This window comes from Oryzias latipes, chromosome 18 (assembly GCF_053564925.1).
Source record: "Oryzias latipes strain Hd-rR chromosome 18, Olatipes_Hd-rR_3.1".
NCBI lineage: Eukaryota > Metazoa > Chordata > Actinopteri > Beloniformes > Adrianichthyidae > Oryzias > Oryzias latipes.
Genome location: NC_136254.1, coordinates 17,559,734 through 17,582,979, shown reverse-complemented (window position 1 = coordinate 17,582,979; position 23,246 = coordinate 17,559,734). Strand labels below are relative to the sequence as shown.

General features: G+C 38.1%; 1 protein-coding gene across 1 annotated transcript; it reads left to right on the top strand.

Annotated features, from left to right (window-relative positions):
- The first annotated feature begins 2,517 nt into the window (after nt 1-2,517).
- On the top strand, nt 2,518-21,519 carry mmp14a (matrix metallopeptidase 14a (membrane-inserted)). The gene is made up of 10 exons (XM_004079834.5): nt 2,518-2,882; nt 14,945-15,093; nt 15,798-15,920; nt 16,029-16,336; nt 16,423-16,584; nt 17,323-17,468; nt 17,650-17,788; nt 17,875-18,025; nt 18,858-18,973; nt 19,805-21,519. Exons 1-10 carry the CDS (start codon nt 2,805-2,807, stop codon nt 20,104-20,106), a joined length of 1,674 nt encoding a protein of 557 aa, XP_004079882.1. The 5' UTR covers nt 2,518-2,804; the 3' UTR covers nt 20,107-21,519.
- The last annotated feature ends 1,727 nt before the right edge of the window (nt 21,520-23,246 follow it).

Sequence of the window (23,246 nt, the reverse complement as noted above, 5' to 3'; positions counted from 1 at the left end):
CAAACATAGCTTATTTTGATAACTGGGTTTCATCTACTTTCATCCACTTAAATAAAAGAAAAATAATAAAAAAAATGTTAATAAGGAAAAAAACTATAAAAAACTAAAAAAATAAAAACTAAAAATAATAAAATGTTAATAAGGAAATAAAGCTGTCAAGCTCTCTAAGTGCGCTGCAATAAAACTAAAAAGTAGTATTTACCTGTAACTATTGAAACCCCTGCTTCAGTACTATGAAGTGATATATATGCAAAGACATTGCAAACCAAACGTATCAATATTTGATTTCAAAACTTTTTTTTCCCTTCAAAAAATATTTTTGCGTTTGCAACAAAAATGGTTTTCACACGCGTTGTGTCTCATCACTACCTCCCTATCTTTGATTTTGCATTCATAGTTTCAGTTTATTTCTTTCATCAGGTTTACATTTCTTGAGTGACTTTCAGAATGTGACTAGCCCTGCTTGCATACACACATTTTGAAGGGGGAAAAGACACTGACATTGCATGCTTATAAACATAGCAAAAATAAACACTCCATCCATCCATCCATCCATCGATTTATAAATTTTCTTAACCCACTGAATTCTTTTCTGGGGTCACTGGGTTGCTGGAGCCTATCCCAACTACTGTTGGGAAAAGTCATGGTAACCAGTCTGGCCACACACACACTCACATTCACAACTAAGAAAATCAAGCACTTTAGTTAAAGCTTGTCAGAGATTCCAATCAGAGATTAAAAAGTAAACATAATTGCTTTGTTCGTTTACACTTGAGGCCCTAAAGTTTTTTTTTTCTTTTTAAAAGAAAGAAAAAGTTTTTTTATTGAATAATGAAAGATTGCTCATCACTGCTTTCATTTCAAGTTATGTTTTCATTAAAGTATTAATTCACAACAACGGTTGTGTTAAGGTGCTTTACACAAATCAACAAACCAAGTTAAATGTATTCAACCAATTTAATCCAATTTGTTACAGTGATGTATGATCAGTTTGTCATTCCAATATGGCCATATATTTTAAGATATCTTTTTCTTAAGCCATATATGTCATCAACAGTTTAAATCTGACAGTTTTTTGTGGAATGATGCTGAATGGAGAAGAGAAAGACCTTTATCAGTAAGGGCGGCCATCTGTTGTGATGGATTGTGGGATATAAAAGAGAGAGGGTTAGACTAGGGTTCTGCAACCTGAAGCTCCAGAGCCACACACGACCCCATTTTTCCCTCTTTGGCTTTGAAGAAAAATGCCAACAATCTGAACAAATGGGTTTGTAGTTTAAATTAATGTGTTTTAGTTAATTAAGTTTCATTGATATTTTTTATTAGAACGAGCTTAAATACCATCTTCTGCTGCATAACAGTTGCTGTTCAAAGGCAAAGTTCTTAAAGTATATACTGTAGTTGCATCTATTGGATTTTACACCAGTGTTCTGTTAATCTTCAGAAGTAAAAGGAGAAAAAGGATGAAGGTGCACTAGTCATGGCAAGAAAAACGTAATGTTTGGCTTTCTGGAATTTCTAATTTAAGTAAATCTGCTGCAGTAGGAGAATCTGATTTGACACAGGATGTATTTTATTCTGAAAGGAACTTTTATGTGCTGCTGTCAAAAGTAAATGAAATTGTTAAGTGTAGAAAAATATAACAGTCATAATTTAACAATTATTATAAATATTTAAAAGCTTTTTTTTTGTTTTAAATAACTGAAAAAAATAAATGAACACAAAAAATAGATAAAAGGTATTTTTTCTAAACGGAGAGGTGGGACTTTGTAGTTATCGCTGGGTTTTGGTCAGTAAGAAACTGGATCAAATGGCTTTAAAGGTTTCTGACCTCTGAGTTGGACTAACACAAAAACATCAAAGCATCAGCTAGAAGACATACAGTACATACAGTTATAAATGCAACAATGGGAGACGAGGAAGAAGACTATCGGGTGATTTCAGTATCATAATTGTACCTCAAAATTATATTTGTGAAACAAAGAATGTGCACATGTGAATGTACAGTGTATTACGTGTTTGCATACATATATATTTGTGAATCAGAATGTGTACATTTGTAAAACAGTTGTGTGCATTTCCAAACTATGATACTGAACTGCCCTGAGAAAAAGAAACTCAAAACTAAAAAAAAAAGTTCAGATTTTGGAGATGAACTTTTTAGGCCAGTAGGACCAATGGGGGAACCTTAAAATGTGATGTGATTGTTTGTTCAACATTTGAAATATAACACAAATTCATAAAAAATATAATATAAAGCATCAATATTAACTATTCAAAACTCAAACACTCGATTAGGTAAGATAAGAAATAAACGTTCTTGATCCCAATCTGTATGCAGCAACAACCAATAGGAATTTACGAAATTTACAAGAAATGTTGACTTAAATGTATACAGATGTACATTTAGTGTGGTATTTTGCTGTCCTGTTGCATGAAAACTGTTCAGATCCAGACTGAACTTGCCTGGCAGATGTCCTGACGTTGCCGTGGAATCACGTGCGCACATCTGGAGGAGGACCCTGCGCAGAAAAAAAATCTTTCACCAATATCCTCCCTTCACGGAGCAACCCTAAAGGAACTGAGGCTCTACTGCGTAGACTTTTCTGACTTTATTGAACATTTCGTGCGCTCGGTTCAGAGACACAGCCCCCTAAGTCCCGGGTATTTTGCGCTGGATTTGTTGTGTGCGCTCAGATGTGGAGTTAGTCAGTTCTGCTCGGTTTCCTCCTCGTCTCTGGTGCCTGTGAGGACAGTTTCGTCTTCTCGTCGGGGAGACAGACGGTTGGTGAAGTTGGGCAGAAATGCGGCTGCAGCTGCTCGGCCTGACCTGCGCGCTCTGCTGCTGGAGCTTAATCTCAGCAAATGTGCTGGAAGCAGAGGTAAGGCTGATCCATGTTTGTTTTTTATTAATTAATCATGCATTTTTTAAACTAGGGCATATTAATTATGAGCTTGAAGTTTGTAAATTTGATAGTTTTTTTTTTTTAATATCCTCTTTTTCCCTTTTCCTCCTCATATTTTTGTAAATAAATCCTCAAGTGTCCACGTTTGTTTTTGTCTGCACGGCTCAGCTGAGCTGCTTTGTTCTAAAGGGGGAGCAGTGGTGGTACTAAGGGGGAGGGGGCTAATGGGTTTCATCTGTTTGGTTTGAGGAGACACCATTTCTGGAAGCTTTTTTGCTTTCACAAACTTCAGGAGCTTCAACTCAGGGTCTGAGGGGCTGCAGTTTTTGCTCCATGGAAACACTAACATTTAAGCCTTTACTTTGGTAAACAAGGCTTGCGCAACATGTCTGTGCTCCTAAGGAGTCAAAGAAGAACTGAAGGTATTTTTGTGCAAGATCCCTGTCACATCTTAATCAGCAAAGCTGTGAGGAAACACAGATCGGAGATGCTTATCTGAAATGACCCAGATCGCACCATAGATTTTACAGGAAATTGGATTTATATACCAATTAACGATTAATCAACTTCTTTGATTATATTCCTTCAATTCAAGTTGTTAATAATGTCAATCTATAACAATATAAAATTGTTTCAAACATGAAATATTTCGACTATATCAATATTGGAAAATACCATTTGGATTGAGGATCGATAGGTTTATTTTAATATGATGTAAACGTGACCAAGTGGATCAAAACGGACAAACACACTTGTGATGGCAGGAAAAAAATGATCAGGCCATCATTATTGTCCAATGTGTGGAAATTTGACATGTGACCATACAGTGTGAAAGAATGTTGTAATAATGTTCTGTTTGTGTTATTTTGATGTGGAAAAACAATGAAATTTATGAAACTTAAATGTAAACATATTTGCCATCAATTCCTGTTTTCTTGTTTGTTTGTACACATATTTGATTTACACTTGATTATTTTGCATAAAAAACAAAGGAATCTGGAAAACTTCACTTGCGCTGTTCAGTGCCCAGGTATTCATCTCTGAGTCTCACTGGTTGAATTTTTGGTCAAAGATGTGCTGAATAGATTTTAGGTCAGTGAATCGGATCGAATTAGATCGTTTAAAATGAAGCGACCATAAATCGGATTGTCAACCACAAATAAGTTTATGAATCGAATCATTGCAATAAGGAATTGTTACTTCCCTGCACACCAAATAGTCATATTTCCTGCAGAAAAGTAGCATTGGAGGACATTTGCAGGAGACTGTGTTGCATTGTGGGTGGGCACTGGATGAGCAATGTAGCCAAAGCAGACCTTAGTCACTGACCACAAGGCGAGACAAAGGCAAGTCAGACAGTTTACAAGAAGCTGGAGCCGGCTCCCCCACCATGGAGAACTGAGCTCACACATGTTATGGTTTAAACAGAAACAAGATTGCAGAAAATTTGACTGCTTCAAATTGAGATCACATCTTGGAATCAAGGTGGAGATGAAATAGACTGCATTTTTCCCACTCATATCAGGAATCAAGTGAAAATGTTGTGTCTTGGTGAAGTTTGCCTCCACAAAAGTCTCCAGTGACCTGAAGTCAGTCTGAATGCAGAAAGAGGCTCAACTTTAATTATAGGTTCAGGATTACATCAGCATAAGAAACCTGTGATCAAAAGATAGACACGTCTGTCTCAGAAAAAAAAAGACTAAACTGGAACTTGGCAGATAGAGAACAAAATATTGAAACAAAATAACAATGGTGTTCAACAGAAGTGAAACTCCTTATGACAGGTTTTTTTTTTAGAAACTTCAAATAAAGCACATTTCAAAGTTTCAGAGGAACTTTGTGGTGTCATAGTGTTGCCCAATTCAAGAACATCCTTCTCTGACTTCATCCTGACACACTAAACCCATTTAATGCATGTTGAGTGAAAAAAGAAGCCCCACCAAGAGAGACGTAAAACTTCCTCACTTCTCAGAAAATGAAATGGTCTCTTCTGAAGTTGGCCTCAGGACATTATTTTCATTCACATTTTTTCCCCCTCTCAAACCTTGCTAAAGTTTAATAAAATGCTTAGCTAGACACTACGACCAAAGGAAGCGGGCAGCAATAAAAACAGCAAGTTCCCAACACATTACAAAAATGGGAAATTTAGCATCTGAAGACACATGTTTCATGGTCCAAACACATCTGGGTTTCATTTCGTTTCTCGTTTTTGGAGGGGTTTATACTTTCAGAAAAAACTCTTGTCATGGTCAAATAAAACAGAGATTTGACTGGCAGCTTTTGACACCTAAACAGGCTCAGATAATTAGAAACTGATGAACATGTGTTCATAAGTAAACCGGTCCAGCTTGCATCATCTGATTTTGATCATCTGGTTTTTGATTAGCATGATCAGATTGTTGGAATCGACTGAGGTCAGGTTCTAGGCTTAACGTTTCCTACACTGATTTAAAAAAAGTCATCTAAAAGCCCCAACCGATGTTAAATTTATTCAAATTAACAGAAACATTTTGTATGTCACAAATATCAAATCCATTTTCTACAATTTAAAAAAAAAAGTTTTTTGTTTGAGATCAAAATGACCAGAGAAAGGTAGTTTGCCCTCTCTGGGTGGGTGGATTGCTCCTGCCCCAGGTGGAGGAGTTTAAATATCTTGGGGTCTTCTTCACGAGTGAGGGAAGATGAGAGTTTGAGATCGACAGGCAGACTGGCGCAGCGTCCATCGTTATGTGGTCGTTGTTCCGGTCCGCTGTGGTGAAGAGAGAGCTGAGCCAGAAAGCAAAGCAATTTACAGGTTGATCTTTGTTCCAAGACTCACCTATGGTCATGACTTCTGGGTCATGACCGAAAGAATGAGGTCCTGAATCCAAGCAGTTGAAACGAGCTTCCTCTGTAAGTTGGCTGAGGTTTCCCTTAGAGATGGAGTGAGAAGCTCGGTCACTCAGAGAGAGCTCAGAGTAGAGCTACCAATGGAAATGTGCCACTGCTGGTCCACACGCATGTGTGTGGTGTTCAATAATTTTAGTCAAATATTAAATTTATATTACTGGATTGATGCATATGGTCTTTGCCTATTTGCTGCTATATACAGTGATGTGCGCCATTGCTATGCATTGAGTCACGTCAACAGAACCCTGCTGTTCCAGTTTAAGACAGGCAGGCATCAACCACAAGCATCTGGCTAGCTCCCTCATCCAACCGATTTGCACAAAACATAGCTCGAATTGAAGCATGGAAAATTATTGATCTTGTGGTATATTTCAATATTTACCATCTCTTAAGATTATTCTGTAAACGGTGCAAGAACTGCTTCCTTTTAGTATTACAGGTAACAGATTACTGTCAAATTAACAGCTTCTAAATATCTGTGATTTGCGATATCCCTAAATGCCAGACTCTATATAACTGAGCTTGTAAATGCTTGCCACCGAAGCCCAGAAAGGAGGGAGATAAATGAAGTTCAATAGTTTGAATGGTTGATAAAGTTGACAAAGTTAATTAACATAAGCTTTTTCTTATTAAAAACCCCTCAAAGTGCTAAAAAAAGAGGTATAAATGTATAAGCAACACCTTGTAAAAATCCCCCATAATTAAAAAAATTGTAATAAACTACAACTGTTATTATCTTTTATTATTCTTATAATAGACCATAACATACTGTACCGACCGACGTTAAACTGTGTTAATCTGTGCTGTGTGGCTGTGCTCAGTTAGTGTTAAGTAATTCTGTTGAGTTCTGTGTTTAACATTGGTGCTCCAGCCGTTTAAATGAATGTGATGGCAAGATTGTGAGTCGGGGCGGAGGAGCAAGTGAATATAAAGGAGTGTCGTGAGAGCATGTGTGCGCTGAAATCGAATGAAGAGACAGCGTTAGGGCATGGCGTTCTGTTTTGTGCTGTCTTTGGCGTGGTTGCGGCTGACAGCAAGTGTTTAAGCTACTTTCAAGGTCTCCGACTTATTTTCATCAGGTTTAGCCGGACGTTACAATACTTTGAAGTACTATATGTCAAATGCATTTAAAAATTACAAATAAATAGACGACTTCATGGTCCTTTGAGAATAATAAGGCCGCTTCTCTCAGCTGGCATCTTTGGCTGATACAAGAAACATTTTTAAACGTAAGAACATGTATCATAACATCAAATATACCTGCCAAATTGTTAAGATTCAAAACAAAGTGATATTACCTGTAAATGGTCTGGCAGGTTAAAGTTTTGGGGCACAGCTCCTATCAACTGCTCTCTTCAGTGTACGGTTTAAAAACTGATGGAAATTCACGTTGAACACACAAAATATGCACATTGCTGCGTTGCCTGCATGTATTTTTAGTGCGTCCAGGGCTAAATGTTGTTGCTTTGTCACAAGTATTTAAAGTTAAAGTTGAATTTTAGCTATTTGTTCTCTGCAGTCGACCAATTGGCTGCAGAAAAAGCCGTGCTCGGGAACCATTCGGTTTATTAACCCCAAACCTAACCGTAAATCCTAACCCTTCCTTCAGATCCATGCACCCAAAAAAGAAGTTCAACACTGGTCGCACTTATTTAGAAAATTATGTGCAAATAGTCACTTTCTGTAAAACCAACAACAACATTTAACCTTAGACAATGCAGCAAAGTGCATTTTGGCTGCCTGTAATAAGTGTGGCCAACATGAATTTCCATCAGATTTTGTGCTGGTTGCTTGTAAATATGTGCGAAAAATATCAACAATGTTTTTAAACATTAGAAAACATCAAACATTAATAAAAATATGCATCAATTAACCAAACTAGCATGCTACTTGCTAGCACCCACATTAGCCCACACTCCAGCCTGATTTCTCTCTATTAAAACGTGGTTACTATCCTTTGATGATTCCTCTTGATCGGATTATTTTGTTGTCATGGCTTTTGTAGTTGATTGCAAAATATTGCGTCCCCTTTTGTGATTCTTTACATATTTTTCAAACTTCCTCAGTTCTTCACTCAATGCATAGTAGTGGCGCATGTGTGTCACGTCACATATGACGTGATGGCCAATCCAATATCAATGGTGATTACTTATTACAATAAAAAAATACACCTCTAAGTTTTGCCTTTTTCTATATTAAAAGAAAAGCAACAGACTGGCGACCTGTCCAGGGTGTCCCCTGCCTTCGCCCACAAGTGGCCGGTATTGGCTCCAGCAGCCCAGTGACCCCGAAAGGGAAAAACGGATTAGAAGATGAATGAAAAAAAAAAAGAAAAGCAAAATGCAAATATTAATATTTCTCAATTTAATGATTGTGTTTTATCAATACAAAGCATAAAAGGTTGATACAAATGTGTTTGTTTTTAACTTTTTCCTACTTTATATTACTTTATCAAAAGTGAATAGATATCCGTACCGGTTAAAGTCTGGTACACACCATAGACAAATTCTCAAACATGATTTAGTTTTCCTGAAATATTACATTTGGCAAATTGCATTGTCAAAAACTTCCATAACCAAAGATTTGAGTCAGAAAATGTTGAACAAGAAAGGCATCCAAACAATTTTCTGCATTTAAATGTACTTAGGTAACAAGATTTTCAGAGAAATCCTGACAATTCTCAAATACAAGGAAAGCTATAATTAAGATGGCGTATACTTGTGCTTATTTACCTTCCTTGAAGGCTCAAAACGCTTTACAGTCAAAGACCCATTCACCCATTCACACACATATTCACACACTGCACTTCTGAACATTGGTGCCAACTTTCCACCAGAGGCAATTAGCATAGGTATTGAGTCAAAACACCCAAATATGTAATGAAATTAGTTTTATTGGCAAAATACTCAAGACTAAAATAATATAAAATGTCATTACCTCAATATATTAGTATTCCTAAACTGTTCATTTTTTGACCAATGCTGACCATCCATCCATACATACATACATACATCCATCTTCTTTCACTCATCCTGGAACGGCTTGTGGGGGCAGCATACTAAGCAAAGATGCCCAGACCTCCAGCTCCTCTGGGGGGACCCCAAGACGTTCCCAGGCCGGCCAAGAGACATCGTCTCTCCAGCATGTCCTGGGTCTTCCCCGGGGGCCTCTGCCCAGAAGGACATGCCCGGAACACCTCTCCAGGAAAGCGTCCAGGAGGCATCTGGACTAAATGCCTTTCTTTGACCAGTGACTGGTTTATAGAACCTTAATTGGCAAAATTAAAACAATGCTATTGATATTTAATTTATATATTTGTAACAAACTTTGGTCCTGTGGCTGGATGAGATGCAAGTGAGTATAGGTACTGTAGAAAAGTTTATGCTTCAATTTTGTAGGTGTTTGTCTAAATATATTCTCACTTCAAGATCAAATAAGAGTTCTTAATTTCACTCATGTTGTTAAGGTAAAGTATGACCATAAACCTCTGAGAAATAAGTACTTTATGCCTTAGTCACATGCACCCATGGGGGTTGACCCGTAAGGGTGCTGCCGGTTTTAGGTTGTATGACCGTGTCGTAGAGAAGAGTGGCCGCATCTTTAAGGGAGCGCAGGTGTGTCTTGTAGTTCCCTCACGACCAGCTTAAGGGACGTCGTGAAAATGGAACGTACCATTGCAGTGTTTGTGGTATCATGAAGTACTTGTAAAGTTAATGTAAGTAACAAGCACTTATGTCGTACAAGTGGTGCTGTTGTACGGTGTCCTTACGCTGCACTTTAGTCATTTGTAATGTGGGAATTCTGGCTTCTAACTGACTGCGTGCAGATGCTGCTCACACAAGGTGTGCAAAGGTGCTTGTAAGATGCCCGTATAGGATGGCCACACAAACCACCCTCTGATTGTGTCATTTCCTCATTTCTAACAGTCAGCCTGCAAGCATAGATATGCTTGCAGGCCATCTTTCGCGAGCAGACAGCCCAAATCCATCCATCTGGGCAGTTGTGACCAAGGCTTTGGCTGAGTTTCTTTCTACATCTCTTACAGAGAGCATCATTTTGGCAATTAAACCACTGAATGAATTCTAACTGAATTGATGGATCAAAAAGCAGGATGTTGGTTTCAGCTGTAACTAGGTGAAAGCTGGCAACAATTGAAGGCAAAGTAAAATTCAGAGAACAAAATTCCCTTTTTTTCCTTTCTTCATTGGCATGAAGCGAGAGGAACAACTGACTCAGTTTCCAAAATTCAAACCCAGCCACACTTGTAACCCCTCTGTCGCTGCCCACTTCTCTTTATTGCTTTTACCTCTTAGTCTCTGTAATGCTGCTCTTGAGATCATCCTCTGCAAACTTTGATGCTGCCATCTGCCCTTGTTCTTCCTCCAACCCCGGTGTTAATGTAGACAAGAGAAAACGGCTAGAAATTTCAGGAAATTTCCAAGAGAAAGGTCATTGCTGCTGTATCGTCTCTTCTCTATTTACTCTATATTGTCTCTATTTACAGTTGTATAAATAGAGACAAGGAAGCACATGATGCTTAACCACGGTTCTTTTTATCTTTAGATGAAATGCTTCAGCTTCGCCCACAAGCACTATAGAGGTGTCTGGGGTTTTTCAAATCCAATTTCTGACCTCTGGAGAATTTTTTATTTTTTTTTCCCATCTGAGGATCTAATCAGCCTTATGTACATGTGCAACAACCCACAGAAACACTGCATACATACCACATCACATTTGAGGTCACAACACCCAAACCTTTAGTTTCAACGTGGGACTTCTTCTCATAGAAGGTGGCGCAGCCTGGCATGATCAGGACTTTATATGGACCTTTGATTAACAACATACCAGTGCAAACAATTTATTGGAACATTTGAAAGATATTACAGGAAATAGTCCAGACAGTGGCAGCGGGTTATTTTTGGTTAATTGACCACAGTAAAGTAGAAGTAAGCCCTCAAGACTTTGGTGTCTTATTATTAGGCCTACTCTGGTCATCTTTTGATCTATTTTAAAAGTATTCTCAAGGTTCTTTTAATTATGAAAATTTTGTTTTTAGCCAGAATTTTTTTTAAAAAGTGTTGTTTTCTAAGACAAAATTCCTGCAGAGTAGAAGGAGTTCATCAGAACTAGGGAGCTTGTGGCCCACTCAGTGTATTTTCTACGGGAAAAAAAACAATTTTTTTCAAACTGCATTTTTTTCATTTGCTCTGCTTTCAATAAATAAACACTCAAAACGTAACATGTTAAAAACAGTAAAAACACAATTCTTATCAGAGTTGGTCTTTAAGCTTCTTGTGTCCTGAAAAAGCAAAATACATTTGGCAGCTTTAAAGAATATGTCTTTATTGAAGCAGATTTTGATGCACAGGGCCTCACCTATTAATGTTGGAAGCAGAAATTGAAGAGGAAGCCAAGAAAAAAAGAAAAACAACAAACAGAAGGATTCAAGATCTTAAAGGGCAAACAAAGAAGAAACCAGTTTGAACTTTTTTCTGACTGATCATTTAAATCATGGAATAATTTTCACTTTGCCAACATATTAAAAAGATAAAATATGTTAGAATGTAATGTTTTTTTGTTTAGGAAAAAGCCAGTAAACATAAAAAAAGCAGCTAAACAACCAAATTTGATAATTATTTATTAAATATCTTATATGTGTGTAACTTTACAAACAACAAAAAAGGTCACCGGAGGTCACAAAATTCCAAAAAGTGACCTAGGCCACCAACTTCACATCACATGAGCTGTACTTCACTGTCTGCGCAAAAAGCATCTAGACCACACGTCACTGAAGGACCCAGAGTTGTGTTTACCAAACCGGCTGCCAGCTCTTTGACCACACATGGTTATGCACCAGGCCAACAGGCCGACAATAGCAGCCATGTAGAAGTCTCAATAAATAGACGCTTTGATGGAGGGAGTTTCAGAAAGGAGGGGTGAATGCTGGGATACCTGGCGTGTGAGCCGGAGGCGGTGTCGGTGTGTGGAGTAGCTTTGGGCCGGTGGAGAGGAGTGGTCTTGATGGAGTGGAGAGTGTTTTTATAGAAGCAGAGGCGTCACCACACTGGAGCCACAGCACACAATGGCAGCAGTCAAACTCAGAGGCAGAGAAAGTAAACTTACGAGAGTCAGTAGATGAATTAAATTTACTCGTCTTAAATAATCCTGAGAACTCCTCAGGAGCTTGTTAGACTGAACATGCAGAGATGGATAGATGGGGGGGAAGGTGCCTCTTTGCAGCTCATCATAAGTGAACCTTGTTCTCTGGCTGCACGAGTAACAGTGCCTGAGTGTGCACAGTTTGTATACAGATTGGTAGCATGGCCAATTTGCATCCTTTCCACTTCTTGGCCTGCTTATTTGTGGGATGCAGACTTAAAGAGTAAACTCAGGAACAGCGATAAATCTCAAGAAATATCAGCTTGGGATCATTGCATCTTATTCATTTGTGTTGGACACACATTGTGCATTACCTGATGCAAAAACATATAGACTTAAGGGAATGTTTGCTTCTCTGCTAGTCACAAAGGAAGTGTTGTTGTTATTTAGCATGGCATAAACTTTACAAGTGGAAACAGCTAGCTTGGCCTTTTTACAATGCTAAAAGACATTTCCATAAACACCTTAGGGGCTATTGGCTTTTATCCACATATAATTTAAATAAACCACATACTTAGTTTTTAAACTTTGCAAACTTAGCAAAAAAAGGGATAAAACTTTGATGTTAGACACTTTTGAGAAGGCAAGAACAAAGCTAGTCATTTCCTTTTATTCTTCTGCTGTGAAAAAGAAAAAAACAGGATTATATAATTACAAACTTGGGGAGTGTTTTCTTTTCATTTTTAAGCCCCACTCAAATAAAAATTGAATTTTTTGGTCTTTTTATTGTGCTAGTGTGGCATTTTATCATGTTAGAGGATAAAAATGTAGAAAGTTAAGTTTAAAATTACATTCTGAATATTTTTTTATTCAAATCAATATGAATCAGGAGCAACTGAAAAAATACAGTTTAAAAAAAGATTATATTTGTTAAATAAAAAATGTAGTGTGTAGGCCGCTGCGCTCCATTCTGATGCCTCCACTTGAAGATGATTAAATCCATGAACGACTTTGATTTTCTCGTCTGAGCCGGAATCTGATTCAAAACTGAACGCCTTTACATTTCCAATATTGCTCACCAATTTTGCTGCATCGCTGATGTTAGTTTTGGGTTGTGAGGTGCTGTAAGCTGGTGGGAAGATGCACATGGATCTGTTTGTCTCCAAGTGGATGCATCAGAATGGAGCAGAGCAGGGAGCTTGTGACTTGCCAAACTATCGTCTACGTGCTCCAACAAGCTTTTCCAACAGCATCTTTTCATCTGCTCCTCATTCACAATGATTTGACTAAATAAATACTCAGAAAAGCAATTTTGAGATTCATTTTATTTATTTATGTCCTCCATCATGAGAAAAACGACACAAAACATGCTAAAAAAACATCAAAAACAAGTTTTATCAGAGTTGGTCAAAATCGCTAAAATTTAGAAAACTTCTGTGTGACTTTGTTCTCGTTTAATGTAGGATTTTATACAAGTTGTACTTGAACAGTTCTTGGTCTAATGATTGACCACCAGCGGGAAAAATGGAAAGAAGAGAGACTTTCCAAAAGTAAGCATAAACTGAGCTTGTTTTGGTTTAAAACAGACAGTGTGGAGAAAAGCAGACCAGAGGGTGGCAGGGACACCTGAAGGTCAAGCTTTGAGAAACTCAAATGTAGCTGAGAATCTTACTTTTTCCATCTTAATAGCTGCCAGTTGTCTTTGGCTTAAGTTTTCCAGACACAGTTCTGGGTCATTGTAACAAAAATTACGTCAATGTGTTTTATTTGGATGTCAGTTCCTCCTTCATGCTACTGTCTGACTCTACAACAAAGTTCCCCTAAAAAGTTGGTCAGTTTGTAAAAGTCCCAGTTACATGCAGAAAAGACTACAAATTTAGCAGGCTGGATTACCTCAGTGCGTGCTGCCAGATTTAGAAGAGTAGGTTAGCATGTCAGCTGGGCATACAAAAAGCCATTCAGATGCAAAACACACACACAAAATGTTTGTCTCTTTGCCCCAACATGAAGTTGCGATACGCAGCTGAGCTCAGAGGAGCAGGTCCAGACAAACTTAAGCAAGCAGCTCTTCTCTTCTTTTTTTGTTGACTAAGGTACTTCTACTATTGCAGGTGGTTTTCTGTTGTTTTTGGCACAAACAGAGTAAAAGGGAATTCAAAGTTTGAAAGACAGAAAACCACAAAACACTGTTTGTGTGTTGCAGAAACAAGTAGTTTCAAAAACATGTTTTAGCAATAAAACTTAGCATTCATGTCTAGGTATTTCTGAAATTTTACTTTAAAAAAAATACAACATAAGGCCCTCATCAGCTACTTAGTGGCACTTGCTACTAGTGCTACTTTTTGTATGAATTACAGTTTTTCATTCCTTTGTGTTTTCTATTTTTTGCAGCTATCAAAGCTTTATTTATTCAATTCAGGGTCTCTGTGCTGTTTATTTCAAATTAACTGAATATTCTGACACAATGGCAATATATGATTTTTATATATTTTTTTTAACAAGAATGACTCCTTGTTAAAAATTGAAGTACTTTATGAGATTGTTAAAATTATTTAGGATCTGTCACTGTTAGGCATTTTGTTGGAAATTTTCTACAACTGTTTATTTCCCTTTTACATAATTAATAACTGACTTTCATAGAAAAGTTAAATTTAAGCAAATTGCAAATGGCATGTTAGTGTATTTTCAAAATAATTTAAAAATTAAAGACTATACAAAAATATAACCTTAAATAATAAAAACTGAACAATAAAATGTCATGAAATGGCAACTATTAATGACAAAAGACATTCAAGCAATTCAAAAGTTTTTTTAAGCACGTTTTAAGGACAATTAGTAAATATAAATATGAAAAAATCCCTCTCCCCAAAATAAACAATTAACTTTTAGTAGCTTTTAGTGATTTCATATATGATTTCTTATCTGTTGACAAGACATAAACTGGGCTTTCTGTTATAGTAGTATAGAAAATATATATATATATATGTGTGTAATCCTTTTTGAATTCATTTTTCAGAAAATTCACTGTTTTCTTTTTTTCTCTCTCTCAGGGGTGGCTGCAGCAATATGGTTACCTGCCCCCTGGTGATGTCCGAGCTCAGGCCATCCGCTCACCCAAGTCCATAGAAAAAGCAATAGCCTCCATGCAGAGGTTTTATGGACTGACTGTCACCGGCACCATAGACACAGAGACATTAGAGTGAGTTCTCTCTGGCAATCATTCATTAAATACCACAACATGTTAGAATTTTTTTTTGTAACCCTTAAGGCTTCTTTTTATTTTTTCTAGTGTTAACTGCCGCTTGTCCGCCACCTACAGTTGGTAGAGTCTTTGTGCAAAATATTGATGTGGTGCAAATCTCGTGAATCTTACTCCAGGCTTTTTCTTTCACAGCTTTATTCCATATATGAAAGACTTGGTGTCATATTATTCTGGCTGTGCACAAACCGCGATTAGTAATTTTTTCCTTCATGATTAAACTTCAAACGGTTGGCACTTCCCTTGTGTTTAAAGGGACGCCACCTAAACATCACAACCAAATTCGAGTGATTGTTAAACGTTTGACCTGGTTTAACTTTCAATGCACATTCTGTACGTAAGCCCGAAAACTGTCGTAGAAACTTACGAGAACGTGGAAACCTGAGAAGCATGTTCACTTGTGTTCCCATGTTCACATAGACTTTCATTTGAAGTGGTCACTTGAACGTGCAATGAAGAGGTGAACATACAGTAGCTTTAAACTAATCAAAGCTTTTTTGGAAGGATTTTACCTTACTCAATTGAGTTTTGTAATGTTTTTGTTGAAAATAGAGATTTACAATACCAATACTTCCCTGTAAATACAGCCAGTGTTTTAAAAAGTGTACGGTGGTAAATAAGTAAATGATTCTCTTTTTTTCCAGAGCCATGAAGCGCCCTCGTTGTGGAGTCGTAGATAAATTCGGCCCAGAGTTGAAAACCAGCTTGAGGAGGAAGAGATACGCAAGGCAGGGTCTGAAGTGGGAGAAGTCTGAGGTGACCTTCAGGTCAGAAAACACTTTAAAATGTTCTCTCAGACAACATTTATACCCTCCCTTGCTCGTTTCTTTTTATTTTATGATCCTAAATTCTATCTTCTTCCCTTCTCCCCGCAGCATAGAGAACTTCACCCCCAAAGTGGGGGAAAGAGCCACATCTGAAGCCATTCGAAAGGCTTTCAAGGCGTGGGAGAGTGTTATCCCACTCACCTTCCGTGAGATCCCCTTCAGCCACATCCGAGGCAAAGTCGACAAGTACGCGGACATCATGTTGTCCTTCGCTGAAGGCTTCCACGGCGACAGCACGCCATTTGACGGCGAGGGTGGCTTTCTGGCACACGCTTACTTTCCAGGCGTCGGTATTGGGGGAGACACTCACTTTGACCTCGCAGAGCCGTGGACAACAGGGACCACGGACCAGGGAGGTAAATAGGAGACAGAACCAAAGGAGGACAACGGAGCTGTAATTGTTTTAGTAATGTTTTATTGTTTTGTTTTCTTTTGTGTGAAGGAAATGATGTTTTCCTGGTAGCGGTCCATGAGCTGGGTCATGCTTTGGGTCTGGAGCACTCGAATGACCCTTCCGCCATCATGGCCCCTTTCTATCAGTGGTTTGAGACAGAAAACTTCCAGCTTCCAGATGATGACCGAAGAGGCATCCAGGCTATTTATGGTGAGTTGATTCAATTCAATTCAATTCAATTTTATTTGTATAGCCCAAAATCACAACAACAGTCGTCTCGATGGGCTTCGAAGTAAAACATGAAATCAGAAGGATCACGAATACAAAGAGTTCAATAGAAAAATACTAAAATGAACTAACAAACTGACTAAGCTATACTGGCATCCCTGCCCTTAGACCCCCCTTCGCGGTAAGGAAAAACTCCCAAAAAAAACGGATTCCGGAAAAAACGAAGAAACCTCAGGGGTGCCCACATGAAGGAGGGATCCTCCCCCAGGACGGACAGGCGATTTACCAGAACTCTTAGAGAAGAATTAACTTATCTAAATCTACAACTACATATATAAAAGTCCAGCAGACGAGCTTCATCCAGCCGTGGTTGTGGGGACAGTCAAAGGCGCGAGTCGAGCCGGAGACAGGAACCACAGCCAGGTGTAGGAGCAGGAGCAGAGACGAGGTACTCGGTCAGGAACAGAGCAGAGATTCAAAATAGGAGTTAACCAAGCTATAAGACTCAATGTTGATACGGTCACTATGACTTATGCCTTAAAAGGAAATTCAAATGACAGCTAAGAAAGACCTTTTTTTTTTTTGCTATAAAAAGATTTATTTCCTCTTTTTCTGCTTATGCCACAGTATATGACACACATGGTGGTTCAGAAGTGTGGTTTGTGGTCCTCCTTCATAGGAACCCTTTTTCCCTGACTTTGACAAAATCTCTCCTAACAGGATCAAAGTCAGGGGTGCCCCCTCCTCCTCCTCCCCCCCGGCCCACTAAGCCATCAAAGCCTGACAAGCCTGACCACGGCCCGGACATATGTGATGGACACTTTGACACCATCGCAGTCCTCAGAGGGGAGAAGTTTGTTTTTAAGGTACAGAACCCACAGCTTCCCTCTTTATCCATTGAGGTTTTAATGTTGACCAACTCTTTGGTTGATTGGAATCAAAAAACACAAGGATGAAGAAGTAACATTTCTAGTTTTGTGAGAGGAAATCTAATTAACAAGCCTTCCATTCATAAATAAAGTCAAACTTCTCACATTGGGCTTGCAGGACAAGTGGTTTTGGCGAGTTCGGAATAACAAAGTGCTGCCAAACTATCCCATGCCTATTGGTCACTTCTGGAAAGGTCTTCCTTCGAACATTGACGCAGCCTACGAGAGGACTGATGGGAAATTTGTCTTCTTTAAGGGTAAATTCAATTTGGATTCAGAGTTAAGGCAGGTAAAGCTTTTTTAATCTGTAACATTTCTGTTTTCTTTCCATTTTGTTATGCAGGTGACAAATATTGGGTTTTTAGTGAGTCTACCTTGGAGAAGGATTATCCAAAGAATCTGGGAGATTTGGGCACCGGCCTTCCAAAAGACAGGATTGATGCTGCTCTCCTTTACACACATACAGGACAGACATTCTTCTTTAAAGGATCCCAGTAAGTTTTTCTTCCGATCTACAAGATTGACAGGTGACAAATAGTTCATTTTTTCCCCTTGATATGTTTAAAACTTTCCAAAACCTTTCAAAGAATAACAAACATTTATGGAGGGTTTTAATTTAGCAGAGTTGAAGGGCAGCTTTCTGGTAACCTACATTTCATCTCATGCTCAGTTTGACTCATTCTGATTGGCATTCAGTTCAGATGTTATGTTTTTACTTTATTGGTTCAAAATTGGTTTAAAAAAAATGAAGATTGGAGGTGTAAGCCATGCTATGCTGTAGACAAACCAGCTATATGTTTTGCCTCTTTATTGTAAAAATGTTAAACTCCACATTAAAGCCCAGCTGTATGCTTTAAGTTAAAAACATTTTTAAATGTGTTGCTGGTTGTTGCTGTTTTTACTGCAACTAAAACAAAGTTTTGGTTGAAGTATTATGGAGTTTAAACCAGCTGTTCTATCTTGATGTATGATGTGTAAACACATGACCACAGAGGAGGTTTGCATTCCAGAAAATATAGTTTCAATCAAAGCACAAACAACTTGTTGAGTTTCTATTGTTTTTTTGTTTACCGCAGACGCCCATTTGTGGTTTTAACTGCCTGCATTCTGCACGCAGAGGAAGTAGAATTTCTTTAATGCAATATGCATTTTTGCCCCTAGATATCACTATTTTCAATATAGCAATCCTTTTAATACATTTAAACATACAAGAAATACCTGTTAATGTCCTAAACACAGCAATCAATTAGGGTTTTTTTTACTCAGAGGATAATTTCTCTAAAGAAATTCTTCTAGTCTGTAAGATTTGTTTTTCTTTTCATGCAGATACTTTCGCTATAACGAGAAAACGCGCAGAGTGGACAGAGACTATCCAAAGTCCATCAACACATGGACTGGAGCACCAGATAACATTGAAGCCGTCATCATGAGCGAAGATGGATGTGAGTTTTTCTTCCAATAAAATTTTGGGTGTTTGATGAGTTATTTGTGTAAAGAATTACAAGAAGGAAAAGCTGTGCCTCTCCTTTTACATCAATTTCTTTTACATCAATTTCAAGGAAAAAAACAAATCAACAACAAATATCTATACAATAGTAGATTAAAGACCCGCTCCACTGAAAACTGTGTTTAGTTTAACATGTTTTTTTAGCATTTATCTGATGATGAAGGACATATATAAAGAAAATTAAGCACAAAATTGGATTTCTGAGTATTTCTTTATTAAATTGCTTGTAAATCAGGAGCAGATGGAAAAAAAATGTTGCTTGTTATGTAGGAAATATACTGGGCGGACCGCGAGCTCTGCACCGCTCCATTCTGATGCATCCACTTGCAGACGACTAGATCCATGTACGTCTTCATGTTCCTCATCTGAGCTAGTATCTGGTTCAAAACTGTATGGCTGAAAAACTCCAATATTGCTTGCCATTTTTGTTACACCATTAATGTTAGGTTGAGGGTGTGAGAGGCCGTAAGCTAGTGGGAGAGCATGTAAACAGATGGATGATGGGAAGTAGGGACGGGCTTACTCAACAGTGCCGTCCACAACTCAGAGGCAAATTTCTAATAAACAGCTGCCGCTCTGCAGAAACTATGTCCTAGAAAATGACACAGTTTTTTAAATTTTGGCTAAAAACGGCATAATCATAATTAAAACATCACTGGGAACGCTTTTTATAATAGATCAAAGGATGATCCGAGTGGATCTTTATGATTACGAAAAAAGTAAAACAATCCTCCTAGCTAAGATGTGGTCTCTTTTCTTTTTTCAGCCTACACTTACTTCTACAAAGACAATAAATACTGGAAGTTCAACAACCAGCACATGAAGGTGGAGCCTGGCTACCCCAAGTCAGTGCTCCGCGAGTGGATGGGCTGTGAAAACGAGGAGCCAAAAAAGGGTCGGAACGATGCCACAGACAGATCAGGAGGCGCCGGGGCCGTGGCTGTCGTGATCCCTCTCATCCTACTCGTACTGGTACTGGTCACGCTGGGAGCACTTTTGTTCTTCAGGAAGTACGGCATGCCACGCCGCCTCCTCTACTGTAAGAGATCGCTGCTGGATAAGGTGTAGACGGAGCAGCAGGCGGTTGACTGACTGCCACAGAGGGACGAGCAGAAAAAGGGAGAGAATTTAAGGGGACCGGGGCCCAATGAAAGAAACTGAGAAGGAGAAGAAGTACAGAGCAAGGAATGAAAGAAGGAATAAGGTGTAAAAGGGGGGGGGGGGAATGCCTCAAGTGCCACAAAAGGATAGGAAAGGCCCATAAAACTGAATTCAGGAAAATGTATATTTTATTTTACCTATTTAGATGTCATCTTTGTGTTCAGAAGTTAAAAACAAACCACCATAAGAAAAGGGAACTATACAACACCCCCCCCCCCCCCTTTTATATACAGAAAAAACTTTCTTATAACTGGACGACTGTAGCAGAACTGCTGTTTGATTCAATTCCTGCTTGAAAAACTTGCTCAGAAATTAATCTTCTCTTTTTTCATTTTTTGCTGTTAAAAAATATTTTCCCACAGTTAAGACACTCTTAAAAAGTTTTGATGCTGTTTGGGAAAGGGATTTTTTTTCTACCACTAAAAAAAGCCACGGGGAATTAATTTTTCCTTAATCAAATCCACAAGAATTTTTTTTTTCATGTAGAAATTGCTCATCTTATACCATGGTACAGTTTCAGTTAAATTTAAAAAAAAAGAAGCATTTCTTGAAACCACGGTACAGAAATCCTTGTATTTTTTTGTTGTTGCTTCTCCCGCTTTGAAACAACGGTTGGGGGTTTTGATGGAGTTGTGTGTAGCATCTCCGTTGTGCACAGTGTTAATACAGAGTTGTTAGTGCAGACTTGAAGATCTGTCAGTCAGACTTAAAGGTTGTTGGAGCCGATTACCCATCAATTGTGTTGCAAAAACCTCAAAGTTTTGACTTGTAAAAACGAAGATGCTCCGCCTGGTTCAAGAATGTGCTCACTTCCTTTGTAACTCAAACTTGAGATGCTCAAACTTGCCAAAGAGACTCTGTGCAAGCTGTCAGAAAGAAAAAGGGGCTTTGCAAAAATAATCAATCAAGTCTCCAGAGAAACTAAGGTGCAATGTTTTTAAAGAACTGCTTTAAGGGTAATTATGATTATAAGTATGATTATTGTTATTATTGTTGTTCTGGCTTTCCATGTGTTGTCATTTGCAGTCCTGCTGGGCAGAGGCGTTGCATGACGATAGAATTGAACCCCATACTACATCATATAAGATTAAAGTGAGTCCAGGGGGTGTTTTTTTTAAATAACAAAACACCACATGCCCCCAAATGCTGGCATAGGATACCGGCCATGTTATTTATGAACTTTGACATAGATGGTGCTCCTTGATTTTTTTTTTTTTTCACATCAATCACAGCCATGTGAGAGTTTATTCGGTTTTTAACAATGATAATAGTAATGATATTTATAATGATGACCGTATTAATAAAACAGAATGATTTGTTTTTCTGTTTGTGTTTTATTTATTTAGTAAAATGAATAATTTTTTTTAATCTTCTATTTAAAAAAATTTGCTCCTCTCAACTTTCAAACTTGCATACATTCACATATTTTTATTTAGTTCATAAAATATCTCTATTTTCACAACTGATTTTAAAAAATAAGCTCTTTCACAATAAAGTTTTCAAAAAAACTTGAAGAGTTTCTGAAAGAGGATTTTTAAAAAAGCTTTTATTTTAGGAAATGTGAACTGTTTTCCTCAAAGTCTAACTCTGAAAAAGAGCTAACTGTGGTTTCAAACTGTTTGGAAAATTACTAAAGTTGATTTCCTGCTGTCACAGGCCTGTTATTTGGCAACCATTAGTTTTTCTTGGTTGACTTCATGGACAAATAAAAAGAAATCAACCAAGAAACCCAAGCAAATATGTGCACCTTTCCACACTTGCATCTTCCAAACTGTGTCTCAGTCATCTGCACAGACACTGCATAAACAGGCCCCCATAGATATAAGACAAAACTTCTTACCCCATTGGCAGATTTTCTTTAAATAAGCAAAAACTCTGCCAATGGGGTAAATGGAATAGTGGAAAGGTTTACAGATTATATTCATCTCCTGGACTGTATATGAGAACTGGATTGAGTAACTCCTCCCCCCCTAGCTTTTCAAACAGGAAGTACCTACTGGTTCCAAGAAGCCAAAATCCCATAGACTTCTATAGAGATAAATGGATTTATTAGTCATAATAACCGTTCGTGCTCTGATACCTTTTTCTTAACATCTTCTTGTTAATCCTAATATTTTTTCATGATGTTTTTTTCTGTATGAACTTTATTCAAGTTATAAACTGACCAATCAGATTGTCTCAATAAAAGTGTTTTTTTCTCAAGCTGAACACTCAAAACATTTGATTCTCTCCTTTTATGGATGACTTCACTTGGTCCAGTTCTCATATACAGTCAATGTTTCAGCTCAAATGGTTCTGAAGAATAACATTTCAGTGAGACCCGAAAGGTTATGGACAACTACCCAAATCATTTGGGCCGAGCCACAAATATAAGATAAAGTTATAGGATAAAACTTTCTAAATCATTATACAACCAACAAATGGAGATCCTTAACTGAAAGATGTGAAGAAGGACAGGGAGCTTTTTTGTAAGTTGTTGGGAAACATCTGATTGTAAGTGTTTACATCTCACACCAGGAGAATGCCATAAATCTTTTTGTTTGTCCTGGCTCCTCAATGTTTTCAGCACACACTCTGGATGCATCATGTCATTTTGGTAAACTTCCATTCTGTTTGGTTGTTGCCCAATCAGCATCTGTGAAGTGAAACCAGAAGGTTTTCTAGAAAACAAACTTAGTACATGCTGCATTTTGTCTGTTATGATAAAATACATTTGAGACTAGAATCCGGAGAGCCAAGGATCACAAAAAGGGACCCAAAAAAGATCAAAAAATGGAAAGAAAAGGTTGACAGGCATGTTAAAGTTCATCTTCTGAGAGTGAGCTCATTACAGGCCATTCTTTGGCTCTCAGATGCTGGCGGGCCACAGAGATGCAGTTCTGCCGCTGGCAGTTTTGGACACAGAGCCAGCAGTCATGTGTGGAGGAAAAAAGGGATGGAACATTCACATTTTTCAGAGAAATGAGTTCCAGCTGAGCATCTGGTATTCTTAAACATCTGAGTGTCTCGGTCAGCCTGCATGTGGGCGTCCATGTGTGGCTGTGCCT

What these genes read in the sequence shown, in the direction of transcription:
- mmp14a (XM_004079834.5), top strand. Translation starts at nt 2,805, where the DNA reads ATGCGGCTGCAGCTGCTCGGCCTGACCTGCGCGCTCTGCTGCTGGAGC. An exon ending in AGGCATCCAGGCTATTTATG is followed by an intron (nt 16,585 to 17,322) that starts GTGAGTTGATTC and finishes CTCTCCTAACAG; the next exon opens with GATCAAAGTCAGGGGTGCCC. An exon ending in GAAATTTGTCTTCTTTAAGG is followed by an intron (nt 17,789 to 17,874) that starts GTAAATTCAATT and finishes TTTGTTATGCAG; the next exon opens with GTGACAAATATTGGGTTTTT.